The sequence below is a fragment of the Nerophis lumbriciformis genome, linkage group LG28 (genome assembly GCF_033978685.3).
Source record: "Nerophis lumbriciformis linkage group LG28, RoL_Nlum_v2.1, whole genome shotgun sequence".
NCBI classification, from domain to species: domain Eukaryota; kingdom Metazoa; phylum Chordata; class Actinopteri; order Syngnathiformes; family Syngnathidae; genus Nerophis; species Nerophis lumbriciformis.
In genome coordinates, this window is record NC_084575.2 from 2,855,662 (window position 1) to 2,882,875 (window position 27,214).

Sequence of the window (27,214 nt, forward strand, 5' to 3'; positions counted from 1 at the left end):
GGGAAATATTTGCAATACTATTAGCTAACTGTTGACATATTCTTGTTAGCTAAACGAATCTTATAGCTGGGTCACCAACATAAAACTCAAGATAGAAATTTAGATTGATGTGCATTTTACAGTATTGTATGTTTGATTTGCTTTATCCAGAGTGTGGCTAAAAGATTTACAGCTGAGATGGTTCTAAGGATGCTGGATGAAGAACCAGATGAGGAGGCGATTAGAAATGATTCGGAGTCTGAAATATCTGAGGATGATGACCCGGACTATGTGCCCCAGGATCAAGCTGAAGATGTGGGTGTGTCTTCAAATCCAGCTCTCCTAGATGAAGAAGACATAGACATAGGTGACTCATCTGATGATGAATCCTCAGAAGAGGAAGCACAGACCCAGTCCAATAGATTGAGTAAAAAGGGGTCTTACTGGAATGAGAATCCCCCCACTTCCAGCAGAACAAGAAGCCATAACATTCTGAGGCTCAGAAGCTGCCCAGGACCTATACCCGAATCATCAATGACAACATCATTGAGGAGGTTCTAAAATGCACCAACTTAGAGGGACGAAGAGCAGCCGCAGCTAAAGGGAAAACGTGGAGAAGTGTCAAGAAAGAGGAATTCATGGCCTTTATTGGTTTGAACCTCCTTTCAGGTGACAAAGCAGTGGATGACAGTCAGAAGAAGAAACCAGAAGTGATACTGTACTACAACAGAACACAAGGAGGAGTGGACACAACAGATCAGATGGTTGGCACCTACACATGCAAGCGGAGAACACGGAGGTGGCCCATGGTGCTCTGGTACAATATGCTGGATATTGCCACCCTCAATGCTTACACCAACTTCACTGCAGAACACCCTGGTTACATGGGTGGTGTCACCAATGCACGCCGACTATTCATCAAGGAGCTGGGCAAAGAGCTGGTCATGCCACATATGAAGAGCCGCATGGAGGGCACACCCACACTCCAAAAGCATATCATAGAGGCAATGGGAAGATCCATCCATCCATCCATTTTGTACCGCTTATTCCCTTCGCGGTCGCGGGGGGGCGCTGGAGCCTATCTCAGCTACAATCGGGCGGAAGGCGGGGTACACCCTGGACAAGTCGCCACCTCATTGCAGGGCGCAATGGGAAGATGCGGGATAGAAAAACAAACCATAGTCACCACCCAACCAGAAGAGGACATAAGACAGAAGGGCGCGGCGAAGAGGAAGAGGTGTGCGATCTGCCCATCTGCCAAAGACAGAAAAGTCAGCAGCTGGTGTTCGCAGTGCAAGGAGCCTGTGTGCAAGGAGCACAAATGCACAGTGGTAATGTGTGCTACATGTGAGGAATCTGATAACTAACTAATAAAGAATAAAAGAATCATAAGAACTGAATTGACAATTTTATTTTACGTTGGTCTAATTCACAAGTTTATTTGTGTTACTGCCAGATGTTTGCCAAAATGTCAAATAAACAGGTTTCAAATAATAAATGTATGATTGTTTGGCCCGAATCACATCTAAAATAAGTATTTGAAGTAAAATATTATTGTAATATGCCTTCATCCATTTTTAAATCGCACTTGGATAATGGGTCATTTTTGATGTAGTATTACAAAAAATACTTTTGTTCATAAGGTATGGTAGGAAAAATATAAATAATGATTTGTGGTAATGAAAAACAAGATTTTTAAAGAATACTTGAATTATTAAATTATAAAATACATTGATTTCAAAAGATACAGCAACGAAACACTCAGGCAGCATGAAATAACATGGGAAATTGATGCGGGTCATTTTTGACCCATGTTGTGCATTAAAAGGGGTGTGCATATGTTATGCATCAAAGGGTTAAAATTCATAAATTAAAAAAAAAATCGACAGAATAATTCTAGTTGTGCTTACCGACCTCGAAGCTATTTTATTTGGTGCATGAGAATATAGAACATAACACACGGTGCTCAAAAATCTGTCAAAATGTTTTAGTACGACTTTGGTAAGCTAAGAAGCAGCAACGCTTGATGGATTGTCGGAGCATTATGGCTAGCGTAGTCAGAGGTGCTATGATTCAACATACGGGTTTTATTATGGTGTGTGTATAAGGACCGCAAAATGGCACCTATTAGGAGACATTATATGGCGTTTTGTTACACAATATTATGCAAAATCAACTTTTCTTACCTTCTGGTACCTGCTGATGTGTATTTGGGATCTGCATAAGTCCTGACAATTTGCGCGCCTCCGCCATTGTAGTCCGGCACCATATCGACACCGCAGTCGATAAGCTTCTTCTTTTTCTCTATCTTCTTGTTATGGGACATTCATCCTCTGCTGTTGCCATTTCTAATATAAAGTAGTGTAAAGTTCTAACTTATATCTCGCCATGGAAGCCCTAAAAACTACCGGTGTAGTGAGTTTACATTATTCACCCACGGACTTTAGTTATTAGAGAGTCGGACGGTTTTTCACGGGAAACATTTCCGGCGTTGTTGTTGCACTAGTGAGCCACGGATGAGGAGATGCTGCTCCGTTATTGATTGAAGTAAAGTCTGAATGTCATTAAAACAGTTAGCGCCATCTTTTGACACTTCTTCCACTCCCGTCCTTGCACGCTACACCGCTACAACAAAGATGAGGGGGAGAAGACGCTGTCCAAGCCACGTAAATAAGACCGCCCACAAAACATCCTGAAGCGTCGGTTAGAAGACGGCTTGAAGATGATCTGTAAAACATAATCTATGAAACATTTTCACCAAAGAACTGAGATAGGCTACAGCACCCCCCGCGACCCTGAAAGGAACAAGCGGTAGAAAATGGATGGATGAAACCACCATTACAAGTTATGTAGATCACAAGGAAGGGTTTTAAATTTAGAAAAAAAAATCATAATATGACCCCTTTAATGTGCCTTACAATCCGGTGCGCCTTTTGTATAAAATAGACCTGACTAGACCTGCTCATCGGCAGTGCGCCTTATAATCTGGTGTGCCCTATGTTACGGAAAATACACTACAAAATTATTAACAAGTTATTAACGTTGTGCAACATCATTTACAACAGTGGATGTATACCAGCTGAATTGGGACAATCCTTTTTTGTTCCTTGGCTAAAAAAAACCACAAGATTGTGCCGATTTCCGAACTATCAGTAATGGTGCCATTACCGAAGGCAGTAGGCCAGTAAGAGTCGTAGTTGTGAGTCATAGTTCATGATAAATATTATAAAGATAATTATCAAAAATATATATTTTATTTTAGCTCTAATTGAGAGTTAATTTGGTTACATGTTGGATATTCGTAGTTGTAGCAGGAGCTAGAAAAGAAACCAAGATGTTCAATATTACAAATGTATATAAAATCCAATTAAACTTACATTTTAAAACAAAAAGGTGTGAATGACATTAGAAAAAAACACTTCGAATATCAAGTGAATTTGAGATTTTAGGTCATATGACCAGGAATATTTTGAAAAGGAAACATCCATCCATTTTCTACCGCTTGTCCCTTTCGGGGTCGCGGGGGGTGATGTAGCCTATCTCAGCTGCATTCGGGCGGAAGGCGGGGTACACCCTGGACAAGTCGCCACCTCTTCACAGGGCCAACACAAATAGACAACTATAGTCACACACTAGGGCAGTGGTCTCAAACATGCAGCCCGCGGGCCAATTGCGACCTGCGAGACGTTATTTTGCGGCCCGCACCTTAATATGAAAATGTAATGTTAGTACAGCCCGCAAGTTTTATATGAATGGCGCTTGAAAGCGTCATACTTGTAAACCCTCCTGATTTTTCCGGGAGACTCACGAATTTCAGTGCCCCTCCCGTAAATCTCCAGGGGCAACCATTCTCCCGAATTTCTGCCGTTTTTCACCCAAACAACAATATTAAGGGCGTGCCGTGACGGCACTGCCTTTAGCGTCCTCTACAGCCTGTACAAACAGCGTGCCAGCCCAGTCACATGTTGTATTTGGCTTCTGTAGACACACGTAAGTGACTACAAGACATTCTTGATCAACAGCCATACAGGTCACACTGAGGGTGGCCGTATAAACAACTTTAACACTGTTACAAATATGCGCCGGGCAGCACGGTGGTAGAGGGGTTAGTGCGTCTGCCTCACAATACGAAGGTCCCGAGTAGTCTTGGGTTCAATCCCGGGATCGGGATCTTTCTGTGTGGAGTTTGCATGTTCTCCCCGTGACTGTGTGGGTTCCCTCCGGGTACTCCGGCTTCCTCCCACCTCCAAAGACATGCACCTGGGGATAGGTTGATTGGCAACACTAAATTGGCCCTAGTGTGTGAATGTGAGTGTGAATGTTGTCTGTCTATCTGTGTTGGCCCTGCGATGAGGTGGCGACTTGTCCAGGGTGTACGCCGCCTTCCGCCCGATTGTTGCTGAGATAGGCTCCAGCGCCCCCCGCAACCCCAAAGGGAATAAGCGGTAGAAAATGGATGGATGGATGGACAAATATGCACCCCGCTGTGAACCCACACCAAACAAGAATGACAAACACATTTCGGGAGAACATCCGCACTGTAACACAACAGAACAAATACCCAGAATCCCATGCAGCCCTAACTCTTCCGGGCTACAATATAAACGCCCGCTACCACCAAACCCCGCCCCGCCCCGAGTTAGGGCTGCAAGGTGTTCTCCCACAACATCATACGCTATTTTTATTTCTTTAACTTTAAACCTATAAACTTTGATATCAACTTTAGATCTATCCGTCAATTATACGTTAATATATTTTATATTTTATGCTATTTTTGTCAAAGAAAATGTTGCCTTTTATATGCAAACACACAAAATATGTAATATTTCCCCCAACAAATATTTAAAAGTGGAATTTTTAATGTGCAGTAATTGGAGCCTTCAATAGGTCAATAATTCATTACAACATTATTTTGATTCATTATTATTTTTTGAGCAATGACAGCTTTAAAGGGAAAAAAAACACCTTGTATTATAAGAGTCAATTAACATTGCAACTTTTTCTCGTTACTTTCACCTGTTTGCTCTTTTTTTTTTGGTTTTTATGTATGAGAATTTTAAGTCAGGAGTATTTTTCAGGTCCCAGTGCTGACAAACTGTTTCAGGCCAACAGTCCACCTCGAGTCTGACATGATTTGAAGACATATCTGCCTTTATTCATCCAAGTCCTTCAAGAGAAATGCAAACTAATACTTTTTAAATACATGGGCTCTTGTATGCCTTTTAATTTTGGGTCTTAACTTTTATAAATAAAATAAAGTAATTGACGAGTAAATCATTGTCATATATTTTCTATTGTTAATCAACACAATACATTAGCAAAATCTGGCACATTTGGTCTTGTACTCGGTTTAATGTTGTGTTCAATTAATTATAAATGAAATAAAACAACAATAACACTTTAATATTACTAAATTAACACAACACATCAGTTTAGGTAATCCTAATCTTGTGTGATGACTGTATTATGATGATAGTATATATCTGTATCATTAATCAATTTAAGTGGACCCCGACTTATCAAGTTGAAAAACTTATTGGGGTGTTACCATTTAGTGGTCAATTGTACAGAATATGTACTGTACTGTGCAATCTACTAATAAAAGTTTCAATCAATCAATCAATCCCTGCATATTTACTGTCATGATTTTGCTCATGTTGTGTTATAATTAAATTAAGTAATTAATTCATTCATTTATACAGCACACATTCTCATATTGTGTATTAATTATGATACATTGTTATATTGTTATATTGCTAGAACGTCTGTAGGGCCAAACTGTTACTGCATTCACTTCTTGTAGTTGTGTATCTTCACCTTACTAAACGTGAACAGGTGAATAATACTCTCCCCTCTTCTTATCAGCTGCAGAAAATTAAATATTGTTTTTACGTTGAAGTGTCAAAAAAGTATAAAATATTGTTTTGAAAAGAAGTTCCTTTCTTGGGAGGTAGCGGAATGTCATCATCATCCGTGATTGGTTAAATGTTGAAATATGCTAATGAGGCCGGAAGTAAAGCAGCCGTTCTGTCATTGGCCAAATATTAAATGTGTTGAAGAAAGTTGGACAGAGGCGGATCTGATTGGCTTAGAAAGTGTGAGATGTTGGAATAAGGCACGCTGATTGGTTCATATCACCCCGGTGTTGAACATATTGACGGACTATCAGCGCTCAAAAGTCCGTGACTGGTCAATTTATAATATGACATGTGTTTTTGTAGCCGGGTAAGATGGCAAAAACAGCCCAAAGATGGATCAATATTAGACATGTTAGGGTAAATTGAACTGAAAGTGAAATAAAAACCTTTTTTTTTTGCAAGAAGTGAGAAAGAGCGCCCTCTGGCGTGAGTGTAAAAGCTTACAGCACCTGGTATTCCCAGGCGGTCTCCCATCCAAGTACTAACCAGGCCCGACCCTGCTTAGCTTCCGAGATCGGACGAGATCGGGCGTGTTCAGGGTAGTATGGCCGTAAGCCGAAAGACGATAGAAATCCAACCTTTATAAATGTAACTCTTACAGACCGGGTGAGAGACAATTATTATTTATCTTAGAGCCTGGCGCGCATGCGTACACTAATGTGCTTTTTCTGGCTGTGTGAGGTGCAGCTCTCCATCCATTGTCTACCGCTTGTCTCTTTTGGGGTGGCAGGGGGTGCTGGAGCCTATCCCAGCTGCATTCAGATGCCACCTCATCACAGCTCTCAACACTGCTTTATGCTTAGGGACCGTCAATAAATCACTATTGTCTTGAAAAATGTATATCTGCTGCATCAAAACACTGATTCATCTAAAAGAAGGTAAATAATTAGTCATACCTCCTTATTGTGCATGCCCATTATTTCATAATTTTAACATATATATCCATGTTTAATATTAAAAAAAAGAGGATATTTTCCCAATAGTCTCAATGTCATGCAACTTAGTAACCTAATTCCACTTATTAGTCATGCTAACCTTTTAGTGTAACGCACACACTTTTATTTTAAAATAGGATTTTATTTAAAAAAAAAGTGTTTTAATAAAGATCATGTGCATGATATGTCTTATACAGATAATTATCAACATTTTTATTAGCTCCAAATGAGAGTCAAGTTGGTTTTATGTTGGATATAGTCGTAGTTGTTGCGGGAGCTAAAAATGAAACCATGGTTTTCAATATTACAAATTTTTATAAAATCCAATTAAACTTACATTTTAAAACAAAAAGGTGTGAAACACATTAGAGAAAACACTTCAAATATCAAGTGAATTTGGGATTTTAGGTCATATGACCAGGAATCTATTGAAAAGAAATATTTATTTTTAATATCAAAGTGTTTTTGATCCTATTTTAAAATAAAATGACTAATATACCTCGGATAAGCGGAAGAAGATGGATGGATGGAATATAAAGTTGAATTTGGTTACTAAGTTGCATGATGACATGGAGACTTTTAAAACAAATAATTATTGTTTACATTAAAAAAACATTTAAAATATAAAATCAGGAACGATATTAAAAATGTAGGACTATTTATTTGACCTCCTTTTAGATGAATCAGTGTTTTGATGTAGCAGATATACATCTTCGAAGACAATAGTAATTTATTGACGGTCCCTAAGCATAAAGTAGTGTTGAGAGCGGCACCTCTCCTGCAATCTCCCCGCAGCATGAGAGAGCAGTGTGGGCACAGTGAGGGGGAGCTTCCGCTGGAGCTCCGGAGGCAAATATCCACCGTGAAAGCAACTTGACCGCCGTAGCAAAGGAAGACAATCACACAGACAGAAAAAGCACATTAGTGTACGCATGCGCACCAGGCTCTTAGATAAATAACAATTGTCTCCCATCCCGTCTGTAAGAGTTCCATTTAAAAAGGTTGGTTTTACCTCGTCTTTCGGCTTACGGCCATACTACCCTGAACACGTCCGATCTCGGAAGCTAAGCAGGGTCGGGCCTGGTTAGTACTTGGATGGGAGACCGCCTGGGAATACCAGGTGCTGTAAGCTTTTACACTCACGCCAGAGGGCGCTACAAAGTGCTGAGACTACAGCTGTTGTGATTCATGTATTGCTTTAATTGCAACTATTCCAAAATGAGGGAATATATTCGGTTATTATAATAAAATTCCACTCAATATTTTGGCGCAGTGGAAGAGTGGCCGTGCGCGACCCGAGGGTCCCTGGTTCAATCCCCACCTAGTACCAACCTCGTTGTGTCCTGAGCAAGACACTTCACCCTTGCTCCTGATGGGTGCTGGTTAGCGCCTTGCATGGCAGCTCCCTCCATCGGTGTGTGAATGTGTGTGTGAATGGGTAAATGTGGAAGTAGTGTCAAAGCGCTTTGAGTACCTTGAAGGTAGAAAAGCGCTATACAAGTACAACCCATTTATCATTTATTATAACTACAGTTGAAGGTACAAACCTTTACAACATGATTTAAAACACAAATACCAACGAGAGCAATATTTAGATTGATTTAAAAATAATGGTGTGGTCTTTTGCAGTCAGTCAACCTCGCCCACGCCTCCTACCACTCCGTCCTGCATGAAGCTGAGGAGCCACGACTCGTCTCGCTCTGATCAGCCAACTTATCATTTAAAGGGGTCATATAAGCTACTGTTTATTTACCAAAATAAGTTGTATGTTTTTGTTTTTGAAAATGTAAAACTTTATTTTTATTTTCAGAATGTTGAAATAGTTGTACTGGGGGTGGGAGGGGAAGAGCTGGTTACTTGTTTCTCTCGCGAGATCTGGAAAAGAGCTGGTTTCTACTTGTTTCTCTCGCGAGATCTGGAAAAGAGCTGGTTAATTGTTTCTCTCGCGAGATCTGACAAGACTGCGCGCGAAGCAATGAGGGCGAGGATAAAGCAAGATGGCGTCTGACGGTGAAGACGTTATTGCAGTCGTCACAGTTCAGTGTTCTTAATCTGTGCGTCCATGTACACATATATGTCCTTTATTACACTCTATTAAATAGAGTCATAATAACTGTTTGTATATTAGTCTGAGCGCACTTCTCCAGCTAGCTTAGCTTGCTAGTTAGCTTAGCTTGTTAGCTGCTAACAAAGAGAGATGAAAACACATCGCTAAGCAGAGATCAAGTGTGAGTGTAAAGTGTTGTGATTGTGTGAAAATGTGCGAAAGAACCATAGCAGAGTACGAGGAGGAACTTTGTCCAACAAAAGAGGAGAAGGAGCGACAACATGAAAAACATCAAGTTGTGTTACACACAACAGGTTTGTTTACTTCTTACTCTCACATCTTTACTAACTTTATATTTATTATTAACACTTTTCTTCAATAGATTGTCTATAGGAAGATGAATTGTCATGTGAGGATGTTCAGACACACAATATTTATGAGAGGTTGATGTTCCTCTCAGTTTGTAACAAAGTGTATCAACATGTTTACACAAAACTCACACAGTCACCGGGGGAATATTCCAGAGAGCAGGTTAAGTGCAAACTCCTGAGTATATAAATAAGAAAGGTAAGACAAAGTCAGAGTCAGTTACCATGGTAACTGACGCTGTAAACCTAGCCTGCTAGCTGGCAGGTTTGACAAGTTTTTTATGTGTGTAAAAGCTATACTGACCTGTTATTTCCTTCATATTGGTGCAGCCATTAACCTACTACAACACCTGCTACATCCACCTACTCAGTGGCCTAGTGGTTAGAGTGTCCGCCCTGAGATCAGTAGCTTGTGTCATACCAAAGACTATAAAAATGGGACCCAATACCTCCCTGCTTGGCACTCAGCATCAAGAGTTGGAATTGGGGGTTAAATCACCGTAAAAATGATTCCCGGGCGCGGCCACCGCTGCTGCTCACTGCTCCCCTCACCTCCCAGTGGGTGATCAAGGTTAATGGGTCAAATGCAGAGAACAATCCGGCCACACCTAGTGTGTGTGTGACAATCATTGGTACTTTAACTTTTTAATGTGGCAGTGATTGTGGAAAAAACAAAGCCTGATCTAAAGATGACATCTTGATCTCATACCATCTCAAACCAATTGGCCGTTCATTATTAAGTGAAATGTCTTAAAGTCGCTTAAATTTGTCTTTAACTAAGCAACACTAAGTTTTATCCAGTTACTCGATTAATCGAAAACATTTCCAGTAGAACACTTGATTAATGACATTTGCAATAGCCACAGCCCTATATTTCATGTACGATTTAATATTTAGCATGTAGGAGTTCAAATGTGATTTGTTTGTGTCCTGTAGACATCCATCAGCTGATTGGACACCAAGAAGAATGTCTCCCTCATCTGCAGGGGGACAGTTTCACTTCAGAGGATCCACAGCCCTCACACATGAAAGAGGAAGAGGAGGGAGAGTGTCCTGTAGGGCAGGAGGAGGATGATGTCAGCAAGTTTCCACTGACTGTTGTCTCTGTGAAGACTGAAGAGCATGAAGACAAAGCACCTGAGTCCTCACAGCTTCATCACAGTCCAAGTAAGCACAACATCCACATATCATCTAATACAATGTTTGTGACACATGTTCATCCGGGGGCCACATTTATGACCAAAGATGGAGATATACTTGCTTTTTAACACCACCATTTAAAAATGAATGCTCATCAATCATCAACAGTGTAATTGCTGGGGTGTAACCATGTGACCTAGAGGCCGTCCTCCTTACCTCACGTGGTCAAATGAAGGCAAACATTCAATATGGCTACTGTTTATTTACCTTTAGCAGCACACATGTCAGCATATTTCAAAGGTTTAGTGGTGAAGATTAGGGATGTATACCAAGTACCATTTTTTTAGTACTGGTTCCTAATTATGTCATCCATGAGGACCGTGAAGATTCTGGACTAATGACGCAACTATTGGTATTTTTAATTCCAGCTGACTGACGTAACTATGACACGTTGTCACATTGAGTTCAGCTGCCGCTGCTACACATTAAAATCAGCTTTGAATAATGACAAATAAGGAAGCAACAACACGCAAAAGTGTGATGTGTGTGTTATTGACAAGAAGATGACATAACTGCATTTCACCTTGCACTGCACACATAGTTGACTTCTTTAACACTTCAAATAAACAGCTGTTTTTTTTTTCTTGTTTTTTTTTCTTTATTTAACCAGGTAAAAATCCCATTGAGATCAAAGATCTCTTTTCCAAGGGAGACCTGGCCAAGAGGGCAGCAGCAAGGTTACATTAAAAACAGTAAACAACACGTAAAACATCAAATGTACAACATTAAAACTTGCTGACATAACACATGTGCATACAGACAAGGTAGACTGCAATCCTTTCACAGAAGCTTTAAACTCATTCAATGTAACAAGGGTTTGAAGTTGAATATTGGATTGTAGGTTATTCCAAGCCTTCACTGCTGAAAACCTAAATGCTTTCTTGCCCAGTTCAGTTCTTACTTTGGGGACGACAAATTGCAGAACATTCATTGAAAAAAGATTGTGACTTCCTTGTTTCTTTGTTAAAAGACAAGACAGATAAGATGGGGTGATACCCAGAATGGTTTTGTAGATGAACACGTACCAATGATTGAGGCGTCGAGCACATAAAGATGTCCAGTTAACCATTGAGTATAACACACAATGGTGAGTAAGTTAACCATTGAGTATAACACACAATGGTGAGTAAGTTAACCATTAAGTATAACACACAATGGTGAGTAAGTTAACCATTGAGTATAACACACAATGGTGAGTAAGTTAACCATTAAGTATAACACACAATGGTGAGTAAGTTAACCATTGAGTATAACACACAATGGTGAGTAAGTTGGTGATGAATCTCAGTGCCCCGTGGTACACACTATCCAGCTTGTGGAGACAACCAGCAGTAGCATTCATGTACAACACATTTCCATAGTCAATAACAGGTAAAAAGGTTGTTTCCACCAATTTCTGTTTCACAGTAAAAGAAAAGCAAGACTTGTTTCTATAATAAAATCCCAGTAAAAGTTTCAGTTTTCTTTACAACATACTGAATGTGCTCCTTAAAACTCAAGTGGTCATCAATTAAAAATCCTAAATATTTCAAAGCAGATACTAACACAATTTGTTGCCCATTTCTTGTTCAAATGTTCTCACACAGTGCTGATCTTACAGTTTTTGATGTGGTAAAGAACATGTTTTTTCTGCATTTAAAAGCAGTTGAAGATAGCAAAGTTGTTCTTGTACTCTGTCAAATGCTTGTTGTAGATATTTAAAGGCCTCAGCAGGAGTGGGTGCTGTGCAGTATATGACAGTATCATCAGCGTAGGAATGGAAAGTTGAGTTCGGAATATTCTGTCCAAGATTATTAATTATTAATTTATAATGGGCCCAACACAGAACCTTGAGGGACACCCTTTTTTTCAGTTGCAGTACTTCCGAGAAGGAACCCTCTATCTGAACAGCCTGAGTTCTGTTTGTGAGGTCATTTGCAAACCATCCAACTGCTTGCTGAGAAAAACCAATAGCTGAAAGACTTTGATTAAAATGACATGATCAACAGTATCAAATGCCTTTGAAAAGTCAATAAAGAGAGACAGACAGCACTGCTTCTTGTCAAGAGCTTCAGTTACATCATTTATAAACTTCATAGCAGCAGTAACAGTACTTGGATTTCTGCCAAAACCTGACTGAAATGGTGACAGAATAAAGTTGGTGTCCAAAAAGTCTTTTATCTGTTCACTGATAAGGGATTCAAGCACTTTTGCCAGAACAGAGAGTTTAGAGATCGGTCTGTAATTATTTAGATTATTAGGGTCACCTCCTTTTAATAGGGGGATTACAAGGGCAGATTTCCAATCCAAGGGATTTCATTTGAAATTAGAGTAAGGTTAAAAATGTGAGTCAGTGGTCCAGCTATAATTTCAGCTGCCAACTTTAGGAAGAGCGGCTCCAATTTATCTGAGCCAGCTGGCTTTCTAGGTTTAAGTTGTTTTCGAGCCCTCATGACCTCTGTTGTGGTAAAGGGCGTAAAGTTAAAAACCTGGGTATTTTCAACGGTTCTTTCCGGAGTTAGCGGAACTTCAGTAGAGTTGTCCGAATTATAGAGAAAACCAGAGGAAATAAAATGATTATTATAATGACTACCGGTACCCATTTCTCTTCTGTCACCTACTCTGACGCCATCAACAAGTATACTAGGTGGGAGATTGACTGAATTACAGCAGGCGGACAAAGATTTGATGATTTTCCAAAACTTCTTTGGGTGTTTGAGGTTTTCAGTTGTTGTGGAGAAATACAATTCTAATTTTGACTTTCCGAAGGAGAGAGGTAAATTGTTTTCTTAATTGTCTAAAATTCAACCAATCTGCTTCTAACCCTGACTTGCGTGCCCTGGCCCAAGCAGCATTACGCTCATGCAATACATCTGACAGGTCCGATGTAAACCACTGATTGTCACGTCCTTTAACCCTACATTTTCTAAAAGGGGCATGTTTGTTCACTATACTCAAGAAGTTTTCGAGAAAATATTTCCAAGCCAGTTCAACATTATCAAAAAGAGCAATTCTAGATGCAAGTCATGTAAAAAAGCTTGCGTCTCAAATAATTTAATATAATGTTTTTCAAGAAGACGAGGCTTGCTTTTAGGAATCCTTGTGTCTCGCACTACTGCAATCACACAATGATCACTCACATCATTAGGGAAAACACCAGATGCAACACATTTAAAGGGAATATTTGTTAGAATTAAGTCAATGAGTCTAGCTTTTTGAGGGCATTTAGGATTAGGTCTTGTAGCTGAGTTAATTAATTGTGTTAAATTTAGAGATTCACACTGTGCTTTCAAAGAGTCAGACACAGATGTGAGCCAGTCCCAGTTTAAATCACTATTTCCTTGTATTTCAGTTGAGACAGAAGCTTCACAAGAGTAGATAGGGAATTACTAGGGGCAGATGGAGGCCTATAACAACCCACTACCATAATGTGGTGATTTCTAGCTAATTCAATTTCAAGTGCTAACAGTTGAAGTTCTTTACTTACTGATTCAGAGAGCACTAATTTAACATCAAACCTCTGCTTAATATATATGGCCACTCCACCACCTTTTCTTTGTCGGTCAGTACGATAGACATTATAGCCATGAATGTAAATATCTTTATCAAGCACAGATTGTTTAAGCCAAGTTTCAGATAAGACTACAATATCAGCATTTGTTGAGTTTATCCAGATCTTTATCATATCCAGTTTAGTGAGTAAACTCCGAACATTGATATGATTAATCTCAAGACCAGATCTAGTTTTAAAATCCGCAGGTGTAAAACATTGTGTAGGTGTATCAGGGCCTGGATTAGTCTCAACATTTCCTGAGAGCAATAACAATAATATATTTAAACATTTGCACTTAAAGTTACCATCTTTTGAGTCGGTCTTTAATCTGTGAAAGTAAGTGCTCACAATAGGGGAGGATGCAGTAATGTTGACGTGATCTCTCAAAACAAGGAAACAATAAGAATGAATGGACTCTACCATAGTATGCAGCCATTTTGTTTTGTCCAAAGTCACAGAAATCTTCAACTGAGATAAGGCCGAGGTTATTTTGTATTTTCTATGATGAAATGTCAAATTATCAAAGTTGTCATCTTGAAGTAGCATAGCTCGTGAGCGAGGTGACCAGACCCATTTAGGACACCAGTAAAACCACACAAAAGTATAAAACACAATATAATAATTTGTGACATAGTGAGAGGAGAAGTTACACTTGTTTTACCATTTTTGAAGATGTTAGCAGACAGGGCTGAAGACTATCAACCAAGGCCGATGGGTGGAAGCCCGTAAACGAAGCCACTGGCTGAAGGCAAACAGCAGGTCGATGGAAGGCTAGTAGGCAGGTCGATGGTGGAAGGCTGGTAGGCAGATCGATGGTGGAAGGCTAGCAGGCAGGCCGATGGTGGAAGGCTGGTAGACAGGCCGATGGTGGAAGGCTAGCAGGCAGGCCGATGGTGGAAGGCTAGCAGGCAGGCCGATGGTGGAAGGCTGGTAGGCAGGTTGATGGTGGAAGGCTAGTAGGCAGGTCGATGGTGGAAGGCTAGCAGCAGTCAGGCCGATAGTGGAAGGCTAGCAGCAGTCAGGCCGATGGTGGAAGGCTGGCAGGCAGGCCGATGGTGGAAGGCTAGCAGCAGTCAGGCCGATGGTGGAAGGCTAGCAGGCAGGCCGATGGTGGAAGGCTAGCAGCAGTCAGGCCGATGGTGGAAGGCTAGCAGCAGTCAGGCCGATGGTGGAAGGATGGCAGGCAGGCCGATGGTGGAAGGCTAGCAGCAGTCAGGCCGATGGTGGAAGGCTAGCAGGCAGGCCGATGGTGGAAGGCTAGCAGCAGTCAGGCCGATGGTGGAAGGCTAGCAGGCAGGCCGATGGTGGAAGGCTAGCAGCAGTCAGGCCGATGGTGGAAGGCTAGCAGGCAGGCCGATGGTGGAAGGCTAGCAGCAGTCAGGCCGATGGTGGAAGGTTAGCAGCAGTCAGGCCGATGGTGGAAGGATAGCAGGCAGGCCGATGGTGGAAGGTTAGCAGCAGTCAGGCCGATGGTGGAAGGATAGCAGGCAGGCCGATGGTGGAAGGTTAGCAGCAGTCAGGCCGATGGTGGAAGGATAGCAGGCAGGCCGATGGTGGAAGGCTAGCAGGCAGGCCGATGGTGGAAGGCTAGCAGGCAGGCCGATGGTGGAAGGCTGGTAGACAGGCCGATGGTGGAAGGCTAGCAGGCAGGCCGATGGTGGAAGGCTGGTAGACAGGCCGATGGTGGAAGGCTAGCAGGCAGGCCGATGGTGGAAGGCTAGCAGGCAGGCCGATGGTGGAAGGCTGGTAGGCAGGTTGATGGTGGAAGGCTAGTAGGCAGGTCGATGGTGGAAGGCTAGCAGCAGTCAGGCCGATAGTGGAAGGCTAGCAGCAGTCAGGCCGATGGTGGAAGGCTGGCAGGCAGGCCGATGGTGGAAGGCTAGCAGCAGTCAGGCCGATGGTGGAAGGCTAGCAGCAGTCAGGCCGATGGTGGAAGGCTGGCAGGCAGGCCGATGGTGGAAGGCTAGCAGCAGTCAGGCCGATGGTGGAAGGCTAGCAGGCAGGCCGATGGTGGAAGGCTAGCAGCAGTCAGGCCGATGGTGGAAGGCTAGCAGGCAGGCCGATGGTGGAAGGCTAGCAGCAGTCAGGCCGATGGTGGAAGGCTAGCAGGCAGGCCGATGGTGGAAGGCTAGCAGCAGTCAGGCCGATGGTGGAAGGTTAGCAGCAGTCAGGCCGATGGTGGAAGGATAGCAGGCAGGCCGATGGTGGAAGGTTAGCAGCAGTCAGGCCGATGGTGGAAGGATAGCAGGCAGGCCGATGGTGGAAGGTTAGCAGCAGTCAGGCCGATGGTGGAAGGATAGCAGGCAGGCCGATGGTGGAAGGCTAGCAGCAGTCAGGCCGATGGTGGAAGGCTAGCAGTAGTCAGGCCGATGGTGGAAGGCTAGCAGCAGGCAGGCCGATGGTGGAAGGCTAGCAGCAGTCAGGCTGATGGTGGAAGGCTAGTAGCAGGCAGGCCGAATAGGGCTAGCTGTCTGCTACTACTACCTGAAAAGGTGGATTATAGGCAGTGTTGGGTTAGTTACTGAAAACCAGTAACTAGTTACAGTTACTAGTTACTTTATTTCAAAAGTAACTCAGTTACTTACACCAAAAAGTAATGCGTTACTGAGAAAAGTAACTATTTAGTTACTTATTTTTTTCTCCCTTTTTTTTTTAAGGCTCCCAATAATGCACTTTTAGCCTTCATTTCAGTACTGTTATTGCACTGGAGAATAATACAATCTGTTGATCAACTTGACATGCATTTGCATCACTCAACTCTGCTAAGCAATGTGGTCTACATTCAACACACAAAGACAAAGATATGTTTCAAAGGGCCAATTTATTTCGGGCCACAACAATTTGACAAAACTATTTGAAATAGCTGCAACATAACATACATAAGTAACAAACTGCATAATAACAACATAGCTTTAAAGCTGGCTTCACCCAAGGAAGGCACACATGACATACACAAAGCCTAACCAGGCATTTTTTTCTCTCAAGGAATTGTGAAATAAAATCATGTATTCAGGAGATCAACACTGTACTGAAGCCCAGAACACTCTACGCATTTCCCCAGTTTTAGTTTAGAGATAAGGAAAGATTGGCCTGGCCCACTAGCATCATTAGAGTGATGTGATAATCAAACACTTTAGAAGTCTAGAATGAAAGAGTATATAAGAGAATTGACAGTGTGTACCTTCAATGATGAGCAGAGGCAGAGTTTGGAGTGTTTTCTTTAGCTCGCTTTCCATGTTTATGTACTCTCTGTCCAGGTACTTGGAACATGTTTTCCGTGCCATTTGTTGTTTGACGCCAGTATCATGCTAATTAGCTGCCTGAAAATGGGTGACTCCACTGTAGAAATAGCCTGCATGTCTTCTAGCACATACAACATTGATAGAGCAATGGCTCTATCAATGTTGTCCTGGCTAGCAGTGCCTCGTTAAAATCCTTAGGTGGAGGTGAAGTGGCATTGGAGTCTGTGTGTCTCTTTACTAGCTTCATCAAAGCATGTTGCTTATATGGCGTGGCAAAGTTGGGAGAGTGGCCGTGCCAGCAATCTGAGGGTTACTGGTTCAATCCCCACCTTCTACCATCCTAGTCACGTCCGTTGTGTCCTTTAGCAAGACACTTCACCCTTGCTCCTGATGGGTCCTGGTTAGTGCCTTGCATGGCAGCTCCCTCCATCAGTGTGTGAATGTGTGTGTGTGAATGGGTGAATGTGGAAATAGTGTCAAAGCGCTTTGAGTTCCTTAAAAAGGTAGAAAAGCTATACAAGTATAACCCATTTATGTAGCTGTTTCAGCAGATTTGAATTGCTGTTTTGGGCAGTATTCCCGGGCGCGGTCACTGCTGCTGCTCATTGCTCCCCTCACCTCCCAGGGGGTGATCAAGGGTGATGGGTCAAATGCAGAGAATAATTTCACCACACCTAGTGTGTGTGTGTGACAATCATTGGCACTTTAACTTTAGGGGCAGCACGGTGGAAGAAGGGTTAGTGCGTCTGCCTCACAATACGAAGGTCCTGAGTAGTCGTGAGTTCAATCCCGGCCTCGGGATCTTTCTGTGTGGAGTTTGCATGTCCCGCCCGTGTCTGCGTGGGTTCCCTCCGGGTACTCCGGCTTCCTCCCACCTCCAAAGACATGCACCTGGGGATAGGCCCCTCCCACCTCCAAAGACATGCACCTGCAGTGTTTCCCACAGGACGGGCATCTATTTGTGGTGGTGTGGTCGGGTGGCGGCAGCGGCGATGACCAAGAAGAACGCGGAGTTGGAATATAATTACAACATTTTATGTACATATTTATATACAGATTTGAACAATTAGTGATTCACTGAAATATATTTATTAATTGTGGTTCTTACAAAAAATATATCTTATAAAATATAAAAGCTAAAATGTCTCTTATAGCTCTGCCCCTTTAATTAGTGAATACTAAATAATTTAACTTTAGCCTGCTACTACAACCATATTATTTACCAGCAACATGAAGTGAAACAGAGGCAGAGGTGTCCTGCCACAGTCAGTCAACCTCCTCCTCCTCCTCCTGCTGCTGAACAGGTCGCACCTGTGGTCCGGACTGTAGGCCTACCTCCTCTCCAAGTCGAGCCCTTTTCGGCCGTTGAAAATATTTTTCTATACTCATCTGTGTGAAGGAGTGAACATCCAACATTAGAATTTATTACTAACGAGCAGAACCGCTCTATGTACAGTGCCGTCTAACCTTAAGCGGCAGCAGCTCAACATATGCAGGGTTCAACGTTAAGGTTTTTTCTACTTGCCCGACTTCTCAAATCTACTTGCCCCAATATTTTTACTTGTCCTGCCTAGGTTTTTTTCTGGCTGTGTAGTGCTCATGGCTTATATCTTACTAAAATCCTTCCCGTTGACTATTTACAACACTACACAGTATTTATTATTATGATTATTATCTATAATTACATTTAAATGGCATTGCATACATGTAAAATTAAATGCTATTTCACATTATTTGACCAGTAGCAGTTACACCCATCTGAACAGGTCAGCCACCTGTTTAAAGCCCGATCACAGTTGAAATCTTGAAATGAAGGGCCTTTAATGGCCAAAACATTAACCTGGACAACATTTTAACAGCTGGTTGGCTCAGATTTGATTCTTTTCTTTGCATTCACATGCTGCAGTGGACAGTGGACAATTTAGCTTCAGTCCATGTGTGTTTATTGACAACATGGTTATAACCTGGACACGTTAGCTCGTCGGTATTGTAACACGTGACTGTTACTACGTGCGTCTGCCCCGGGCCACGAGTCAAACAGCGGCGGTGTTAATGAAGCAGCGTCAGGCTGCTCACCGTCAGTGAAACGCTCGGTGAAATCACGGATTAACGTTAAATATATGACGAGCCGCGAGCGATGCAGCTATAACCTATCTACAAGTGATGGGTTGATGAGGCGTCATGAAGCGTTTCGACACATTGCAAAACTGTATTGATACTGTGTCGATACTGTGTCACTAAATACTGACATCTGCTGGACATTAAAAATCCCTACAGGCAACCTATGGACCGACTCAACTGACACTGATTTTATGACCTAGTACAGTGGTTCTCAAATGGGGGTACGCGAACCCCTGGGGGTACTTGAAGGTATACCAAGGGGTACGTGAGATTTTAAAAAAATATTCTAAATATAGCAACAATTCAAAAATCCTTTATAAATATATTTCTTGAATAATACTTCAACAAAATATGAATGTAAGTTCATAAACTCAGTGAAGCACAAGCTCAGGTTTGTCACTAAAATGTCTGTCAAAAAGAAGTGTGAAAAGAAATGCAACAATGCAATATTCAGTGTTGACAGCTAGATTTTTTGTGGACATGTTCCATAAATATTGATGTTAAAGATTTTTTTTTTTGTGAAGAAATGTTTAGAATTAAGTTGATAAATCCAGATGGATCTCTAATACAATCCCCAAAGAGGGCACTTTAAGTTGATGATTACTTCTATGTGTAGAAATCTTTATTTATAATTGAATCACTTGTTTATTTTTCAACAAGTTTTTAGTTATTTTTATATCTTTTTTTCCAAATAGTTCAAGAAAGACCACTACAAATGAGCAATATTTTGCACTGTTATACAATTTAATCAATCAGAAACTGATGACATAGTGCTGTATTTTACTTCTTTATCTTTTTTTTTTCAACCAAAAATGCTTTGCTCTGATTAGGGGGTACTTGAATTTAAAAAAACAAATCACAGGGGGTACATTGCTGAAAAAAGGTTGAGAACCACTGACCTAGTATATACAATAATATAAACCAAGTCATTGTATTTCATTTAGGATTATTTCATAACTTCATTTAAATAAAAATATATTTTTTGTCTTTTTTAGACACAGTCAATAAATAATGTGAACATGTATCATAACATGGAAATCTAAGAGAACGTGTTGTGAATGAGGATGCTTGTGGACCTGGAAATTATTATTTAATTTTTTTTACACATTTTTATTTAAAAAAAAACAGTTTTTTCAACGTATTCAATTTTAGACGCTTTCTCTTCTTAGTTATTATTTCTCCGGCTGTAGAAAAGACCCGCTCACAGGGCACAGAGGAGGCGGGAGTGCGACACAGTTCGCGTATCGGTCACGTGACCAAAACAGCTCATGATCGGTCACGTGACTTTCAAAAAGCGGTACGCGCACCGACACAGGGTTTCGCTCTTTGAGCTCGACGCATGCGCCGATGCATCGGTGTTGCCGGGCCCATCACTACTATCTACCTATAACCTGTAAAAATTAAGCAATGCTACCACGCTAGCAAGCGTTAGCTAGCCGACTATGAGCCACCAAGCTGCTAACTGTCGCCAAAAGGCACCATTTAAGTTTTTTTCCCCATGGCATCCTGGATCAAGGCTTTCAGCAGCTTTTGGACGTTTGAGGTAGAAACGTAGGAAGCGCCATCATTATGAAAAGTAGCCGGCGAGTATTTTGATTCCGTCCGTCCGTCCCTCTTCTTCTTCTTCTTCTTCTTCTGGCCCACCAGGTGAATTAAGTGCTATTGCATAGTGCATAGTAGGCTACTGCCACCTACTGCACCTGAGGTGTAACTACAAGCAACATTCACAGACAGTCCCATTGCTTTTATGAGCGGTCGACCGAGTCAAAAGCCGAAAAATCCATTTGTGGCGGACGTAATTCTTTCGTGGCGGGCCGCCACAAATAAATGAATGTTTGGGAAAAAATGTCTGTATCAAGCACAGATTGTTTAAGCCAAGTTTCAGATAAGACTACAATATCAGCATTTGTTGAGTTTATCCAGATCTTTATCATATCCAATTTAGGGAGTAAACTCCAAACATTGATATGAATAATCCCAAGACCAGATCTAGTTTTAAAATCCGCAGGTGTAAAACATTGTGTAGGTGGATCAGGGCCTGGATTAGTCTCAACATTTCCTGAGAGCAATAACAATAATATAACCAAACATTTGTGCTTAAAGTTACCATCTTTTGAGTCGGTCTTTAATCTGTGAAAGTAAGTGCTCACAATAGGGGAGGATGCAGTAATGTTGACGTGATCTCTCAAAACAAGGAAACAATAAGAATGAATGGACTCTACCATAGTATGCAGCCATTTGGTTTTGTCCAAAGTCACAGAAATCTTCAACTGAGATAAGGCCGAGGTTATTTTGTAGCTGCCATTATGATGAAATGTCAAATTATCAAATATGTCAAACTGTGCATCTTGAATTAGCATAGCTCGTGAGTGGGGGTGACCAGACCCATTTGGGACACCAGTAAAACCACACAAAAGTATAAAACACAATATAATAATTTGTGACATAGTGAGAGGAGAAGTTCCACTTGTTTCACCACTTTTGAAGATGTTAGCAGACAGGGCTAAAGACTAGCAACCAAGGCCGACAGGTGGAAGCCCGTAGACGAAGCCAATGGCTGGAGGTAAACAGCAGGCCGATGGAAGGCTAATAGGCAGGTCGATGGTGGAAGGCTAGCAGGCAGGTCGACGGTGGAAGGCTAGCAGGCAGGTCGATGGTGGAAGGCTAGCAGGCAGGTCGATGGTGGAAGGCTAGCAGGCAGGTTGATGGTGGAAGGCTAGCAGGCAGGTCGATGGTAGAAGGCGAGTGGCGCGGTTGGTAGAGTGGCCATGCCTGAGGGTTCCTGGTTCAATCCCCACCTTCTACCAACCTAGTCACGTCTGTTGTGTCCTTGAGCAGGACACTTCACCCTTGCTCCTGATGGGTCGTGGTAAGCGCCTTGCACGGCAGATCCCGCCATCAGTGTGTGAATGAGTGAATGAGACGGGATGAGTTTGCTAAGTACAAAAATGAGTCGCAATTTTTGAATGAAAGAAACTGCTGTTCTAAATGTGTCCTCTAGATGTCGCAATAGCAATTCTTTGTATCTTTGTAGATGATGCTACATATGTAAAACACAACTAAAACACATGATGTTAGCGCACCAGTCGGGGAAAATTAACAAACTACATCAATAACATCCTGTAATTTGATTTTGATATTATTTATTTATCTTGATAGATTGAAAATGAACACCAATGAGTTGACTGATGAACATTATCACATAATTCATTCTGAAAGTGTAAAAAAGGACAACTAAAGATATAATACTATTGTATGTAAAAAAAACATGATTTGTACATTTTCAGAATGTGTTTGTTCTATTTTTAAACAAAGGAAACAATCTGCAATTGTCTTTATTTTTACGTTATCTTGCCGTAATTTTACCAGTCGGGCCAACTTGGAGTAGATCTTCCTCCATGTGGCCCCCATCTAAAATTAGTTTAAACACCCCTGGCCGAGTTCTTCCTGCGAAAAGCAGATACGAGAAAAAAATCTAATTAGTAAACAGAATAGATCCCTAAAGATTTGTTGAGTAATATCAAAGATTATCCATCGGTGGCGTTCCCAGACATGTGGAACTATTTTGAGTTCCAGACGTCATTCTACGCCACAAATTGTGGTTAAGTTTAGAGATAAAGTTTAGGTGTCATAGACCGTATACAGAATAAAATATTTACACACTTTATATCAGTGAGTGTAAAGTTAAAGGACAACATTATCACCAGACCTATGTAAGCGTCAATATATACCTTGATGTTGCAGAAAAAAGACCATATATTTTTTTAACCGATTTCCGAACTCTAAATGGGTGAATTTTGGCAAATTAAACGCCTTTCTAATATTAGCTCTCAGAGCGATGACATCACAACGTGACTTCACATCTGGAAGCAATCCGCAATCTGCCCAAATCAGCTCTGTTATTTTCCGTTTTTTCGACTGTTTTCTTGTACCTTGGAGACATCATGCCTCGTCGGTGTGTTGTCGGAGGGTGTAACAACACGAACAGGGACGGATTCAAGTTGCACCAGTGGCCCAGAGATGGGAAAGTGGCAAGAAATTGGACGTTTGTTCCGCACACTTTACCGACGAAAGCTATGCTACGACAGAAATGGCAAGAATGTGTGGATATCCTGCGACACTTAAAGCAGATGCATTTCCAATGATGAATTCAAAGAAATCTGCCGCCAGACCCCCATTGAATCTACCGGAGTGTGTGAGCAATTCAGGGACAAAGGGCCTCGGTAGCACGGCAAGCAATGGCGGCAGTTTGTTCCCGCAGACGAGCGAGCTAAACCCCCTGGATGTCTTGGCTCACACCGTCCCTTATGCCACCGAAGATGATCAAGAGAAGAATATCGACCCTAGCTTCCCTGGCCTGCTGACATCAACTCCAAAATTGGACAGATCAGCTTTCAGGAAAAGAGAGCGGATGAGGGTATGTCTACAGAATATATGAATTGATGAAAATTGGGCTGTCTGCACTCTCAAAGTGCATGTTGTTGCCAAATGTATTTCATATGCTGTAAACCTAGTTCATAGTTGTTAGTTTCCTTTAATGCCAAACAAACACATACCAATCGTTGGTTAGAAGGCGATCGCCGATTTCGTCCTCGCTTTCTCCCGTGTCGCTGGCTGTCGTGTCGTTTTCGTCGGTTTCGCTTGCATACGGTTCAAACCGATATGGCTCAATAGCTTCAGTTTCTTCTTCAATTTCGTTTTCGCTACCTGCCTCCACACTACAACCATCCGTTTCAATACATGCGTAATCTGTTGAATCGCTTAAGCCGCTGATATCCGAGTCTGAATCCGGGCTAATGTCGCTCTAGCTTGCTGTTCTTTCCGCCATGTTTGTTTGTATTCACTATGTGACGTCACAGGAAAATGGACGGGTGTTTATAACGATGGTTAAAATCAGGCACTTTGAAGCTTTTTTTAGGGATATTGCGTGATGGGTAAAATTTTGAAAAAAACTTCGAAAAATATAATACGCCACTGGGAACTGATTTTTAATGGTTTTAACCATTCTGAAATTGTGATAATGTTCCCCTTTAAGAATGCCTCAATCATTGCTGCCTTGTACTTATAAAAAAAACTTGCTCCTCATCAAATTTCCAAGTCTGTTTTTGGACTCACTTTTGAATTAACTTTAGTGGCTGGGACAAAAGGAAGTATTTCCCGTGTTTTTATTGGTTGTTTTGTTACACTCCTTTAACACAACACACTAAAGAACACAAATAATGTCATTGTGTTAACAGTGTCAGTCCAAAACTATTTCTATTCTCTCTTTATTTTATTTACTTATTTACCCAACAGACGTTCAACAGCCCTTTCACATTAAAGAGGAAGAGGATGATCCACAGCCCACCTACATTAAAAAGGAAGAGGAGCATCCACAGCCCACCCACATTAAAGAGGAAGAGGAGGATCCACACATGAAAGATGAAGAGGAGGGAGAGTGTGTTGTAGGGCAGGAGGAGGATGATGTCAGCAAGTTTCCACTGACTGTTGTCTCTGTGAAGACTGAAGAGCATGAAGACAAAGCACCTGAGTCCTCACAGCTTCATCACAGTCCAAGTAAGCACATATCATTTTATTCTCAGGGCATTCAATCCATCACAACTGGACTGTTCACTTTGTCTTAGAAGACTCATCCAAGTAGGCTTCATCACTTCATGCTCATACACTTCAAGTCTTAAATCTAATCATTGGAATTTAGAGGGGAACTGCACTTTTTGGGAATTTTTCTATCGTTCACAATCATTATGAAAGACATGATGGTGGATATATTAAAAAAAGTAAAAAAATCACATTCTAATTAGGGCTTGGCGATATGGCCATTTATTAATATGTGGATATGTTTAGGCCATGTCACGATACACCATATATATGTGGATATGTTTAGGCCATGTCACGATACACCATATATATGTGGATATGTTTAGGCCATGTCACGATACACCATATATATGTGGATATGTTTAAGCCATGTTGCGATACACCATATACTGTATATATGTGGATATGTTTAGTCCATGTCACGATACACCATATATATGTGGACATGTTTAGGCCATGTCACGATACACCATATATATGTGGATATGTTTAGACCATGTCACGATACACCATATATATGTGGATATGTTTAGTCCATGTCACGATACACCATATATATGTGGATATGTTTAGGCCATGTCACGATACACCATATATATGTGGATATGTTTAGGCCATGTCACGATACACCATATATATGTGGATATGTTTAGGCCATGTCACGATACACCATATATATGTGGATATGTTTAAGCCATGTTGCGATACACCATATACTGTATATATGTGGATATGTTTAGTCCATGTCACGATACACCATATATATGTGGACATGTTTAGGCCATGTCACAATACACCATATATATGTGGATATGTTTAGGCCATGTCACGATACACCATATATATGTGGATATGTTTAGTCCATGTCACGATACACCATATATATGTGGATATGTTTAGTCCATGTCACGATACACCATATATATGTGGATATGTTTAGTCCATGTCACGATACACCATATATATGTGGATATTTTGCCTTAGCCTTGAATGAGCACTTGATGCATATAATCACAGCAGTGTGATGATTCTATGTATCTACATTAAAACATTCTTCTTCATACTGCATTAATATATGCTACTTTTAAACTTTCATGCAGAGAGGGAAACCACAACTAAGTCTATTTAGCAAAAGTGTATTTATTAAACAGTTATTAAGCAGTGGCACAAACATTCATGTCATTTCAAAACAGAAAGTGCAAGACTGTCAGAGACATTTTTAAACAAGCCACTGTTTCCCACACATTCATTTATTTGTGGCGGCCCGCCACAAAATAATTACGTCCGCCACAAATAGATTTTTCGGCTTTTGACTCGCTCGACCGCTCATAAAAGCAATGGGACTCTGTTTGTGAATGTAGCTTGTAGTTACAACTCAGGTGCAGTAGGTGGTGGTAGCCTACTATGCATTGTAACTCCGCCAATAGTACTTAATTCACCTGGTGGGCTCGAAGAAGAAGACGACGACGACGAAGTAAAAGAAGAACGGACCGACCGGATCAAAATACGAGGGTAAGACGTCTTGGCAAACAAGTTCAAAAGTGGTCCGAACCTGTGCAGTGTGCAACACCGACTCGGATTTTCTTAATTTTTATTTTCGGGATTTGAATGCATTTATTTTGAAAGGACAGCTGGAGAGAGACTGGAGAGGGGGGATTGACGCGGAGCAAAGCGACTGTCAGGTGGAATCGAACTGGGTCGCCGCAGCGGGTGCTCTACCAGATGAGATAGGTTATAGCTGCATCGCTCGCGGCTCGTCATATATTTAACGTTAATCCGCGATTTCACCGAGCGTTTCACTGACGGTGAGCAGCCTGATGCTGCTTCATTAACACCGCCGCTGTTTGACTCGGGGGCCGGGGCAGACGCACGCAGTAACAGTCACCTGTTTTCATACCGACGAGCTAACGTGTCCAGGTTATAACCCTGTTGTCAATAAACACACGTGGAGACGGTGCTTCAGGTACTGCAATAATACTGAAGCTAAATTGTCCACTGTCCACTGCAGCATGTGAATGCAATGAAAAGAATAAAATCTGAGCCAACCAGCTGTTAAAATGTTGTTCAGGTTAATGTTTTGGCCATTAAAGGCCCTTCATTTCAAGATTTCAACTGTGATCGAGCTTCAAACAGGTGGCTGACCTGTTCAGATGGGTGTAACTGCTACTGGTCAAATAATGTCAAATAGCATTTAATTTTCCATGTATGCAATGCCATTTAAATGTAATTATAGATAATAATAATAATAAATACTGTGTAGTAGTAAGTAGTATA

The 27,214-nt window shown here is 41.5% G+C and overlaps 1 protein-coding gene, 1 non-coding gene and 1 pseudogene across 2 annotated transcripts; 2 read left to right on the forward strand and 1 right to left on the reverse strand.

The window, feature by feature from the left end:
* Positions 1-177: 177 nt before the first annotated feature.
* Positions 178-25,317, forward strand: LOC140680179 (uncharacterized). Its single transcript, XM_072916559.1, has 4 exons — positions 178-406; positions 649-951; positions 10,184-10,414; positions 24,638-25,317. Exons 1-4 carry the CDS (start codon positions 178-180, stop codon positions 24,964-24,966), a joined length of 1,092 nt encoding a protein of 363 aa, XP_072772660.1. The 3' UTR covers positions 24,967-25,317.
* On the reverse strand, positions 6,335-6,453 carry LOC133571352 (5S ribosomal RNA). The gene has a single exon (XR_009810443.1). It is a non-coding gene; the product is annotated as a 5S ribosomal RNA (ribosomal RNA).
* Positions 7,856-7,964, forward strand: LOC133571231 (5S ribosomal RNA; annotated as a pseudogene).
* Positions 25,318-27,214: the final 1,897 nt, after the last annotated feature.

Coding starts and splice junctions, on each gene's coding strand:
- LOC140680179 (XM_072916559.1), top strand. CDS start 178: ATGGTTCTAAGGATGCTGGATGAAGAACCAGATGAGGAGGCGATTAGA. Junction 407..648: donor GACCCAGTCCAATAGATTGA/GTAAAAAGGGGT, acceptor ACCTCCTTTCAG/GTGACAAAGCAGTGGATGAC. Junction 10,415..24,637: donor ACAGCTTCATCACAGTCCAA/GTAAGCACAACA, acceptor TTTACCCAACAG/ACGTTCAACAGCCCTTTCAC.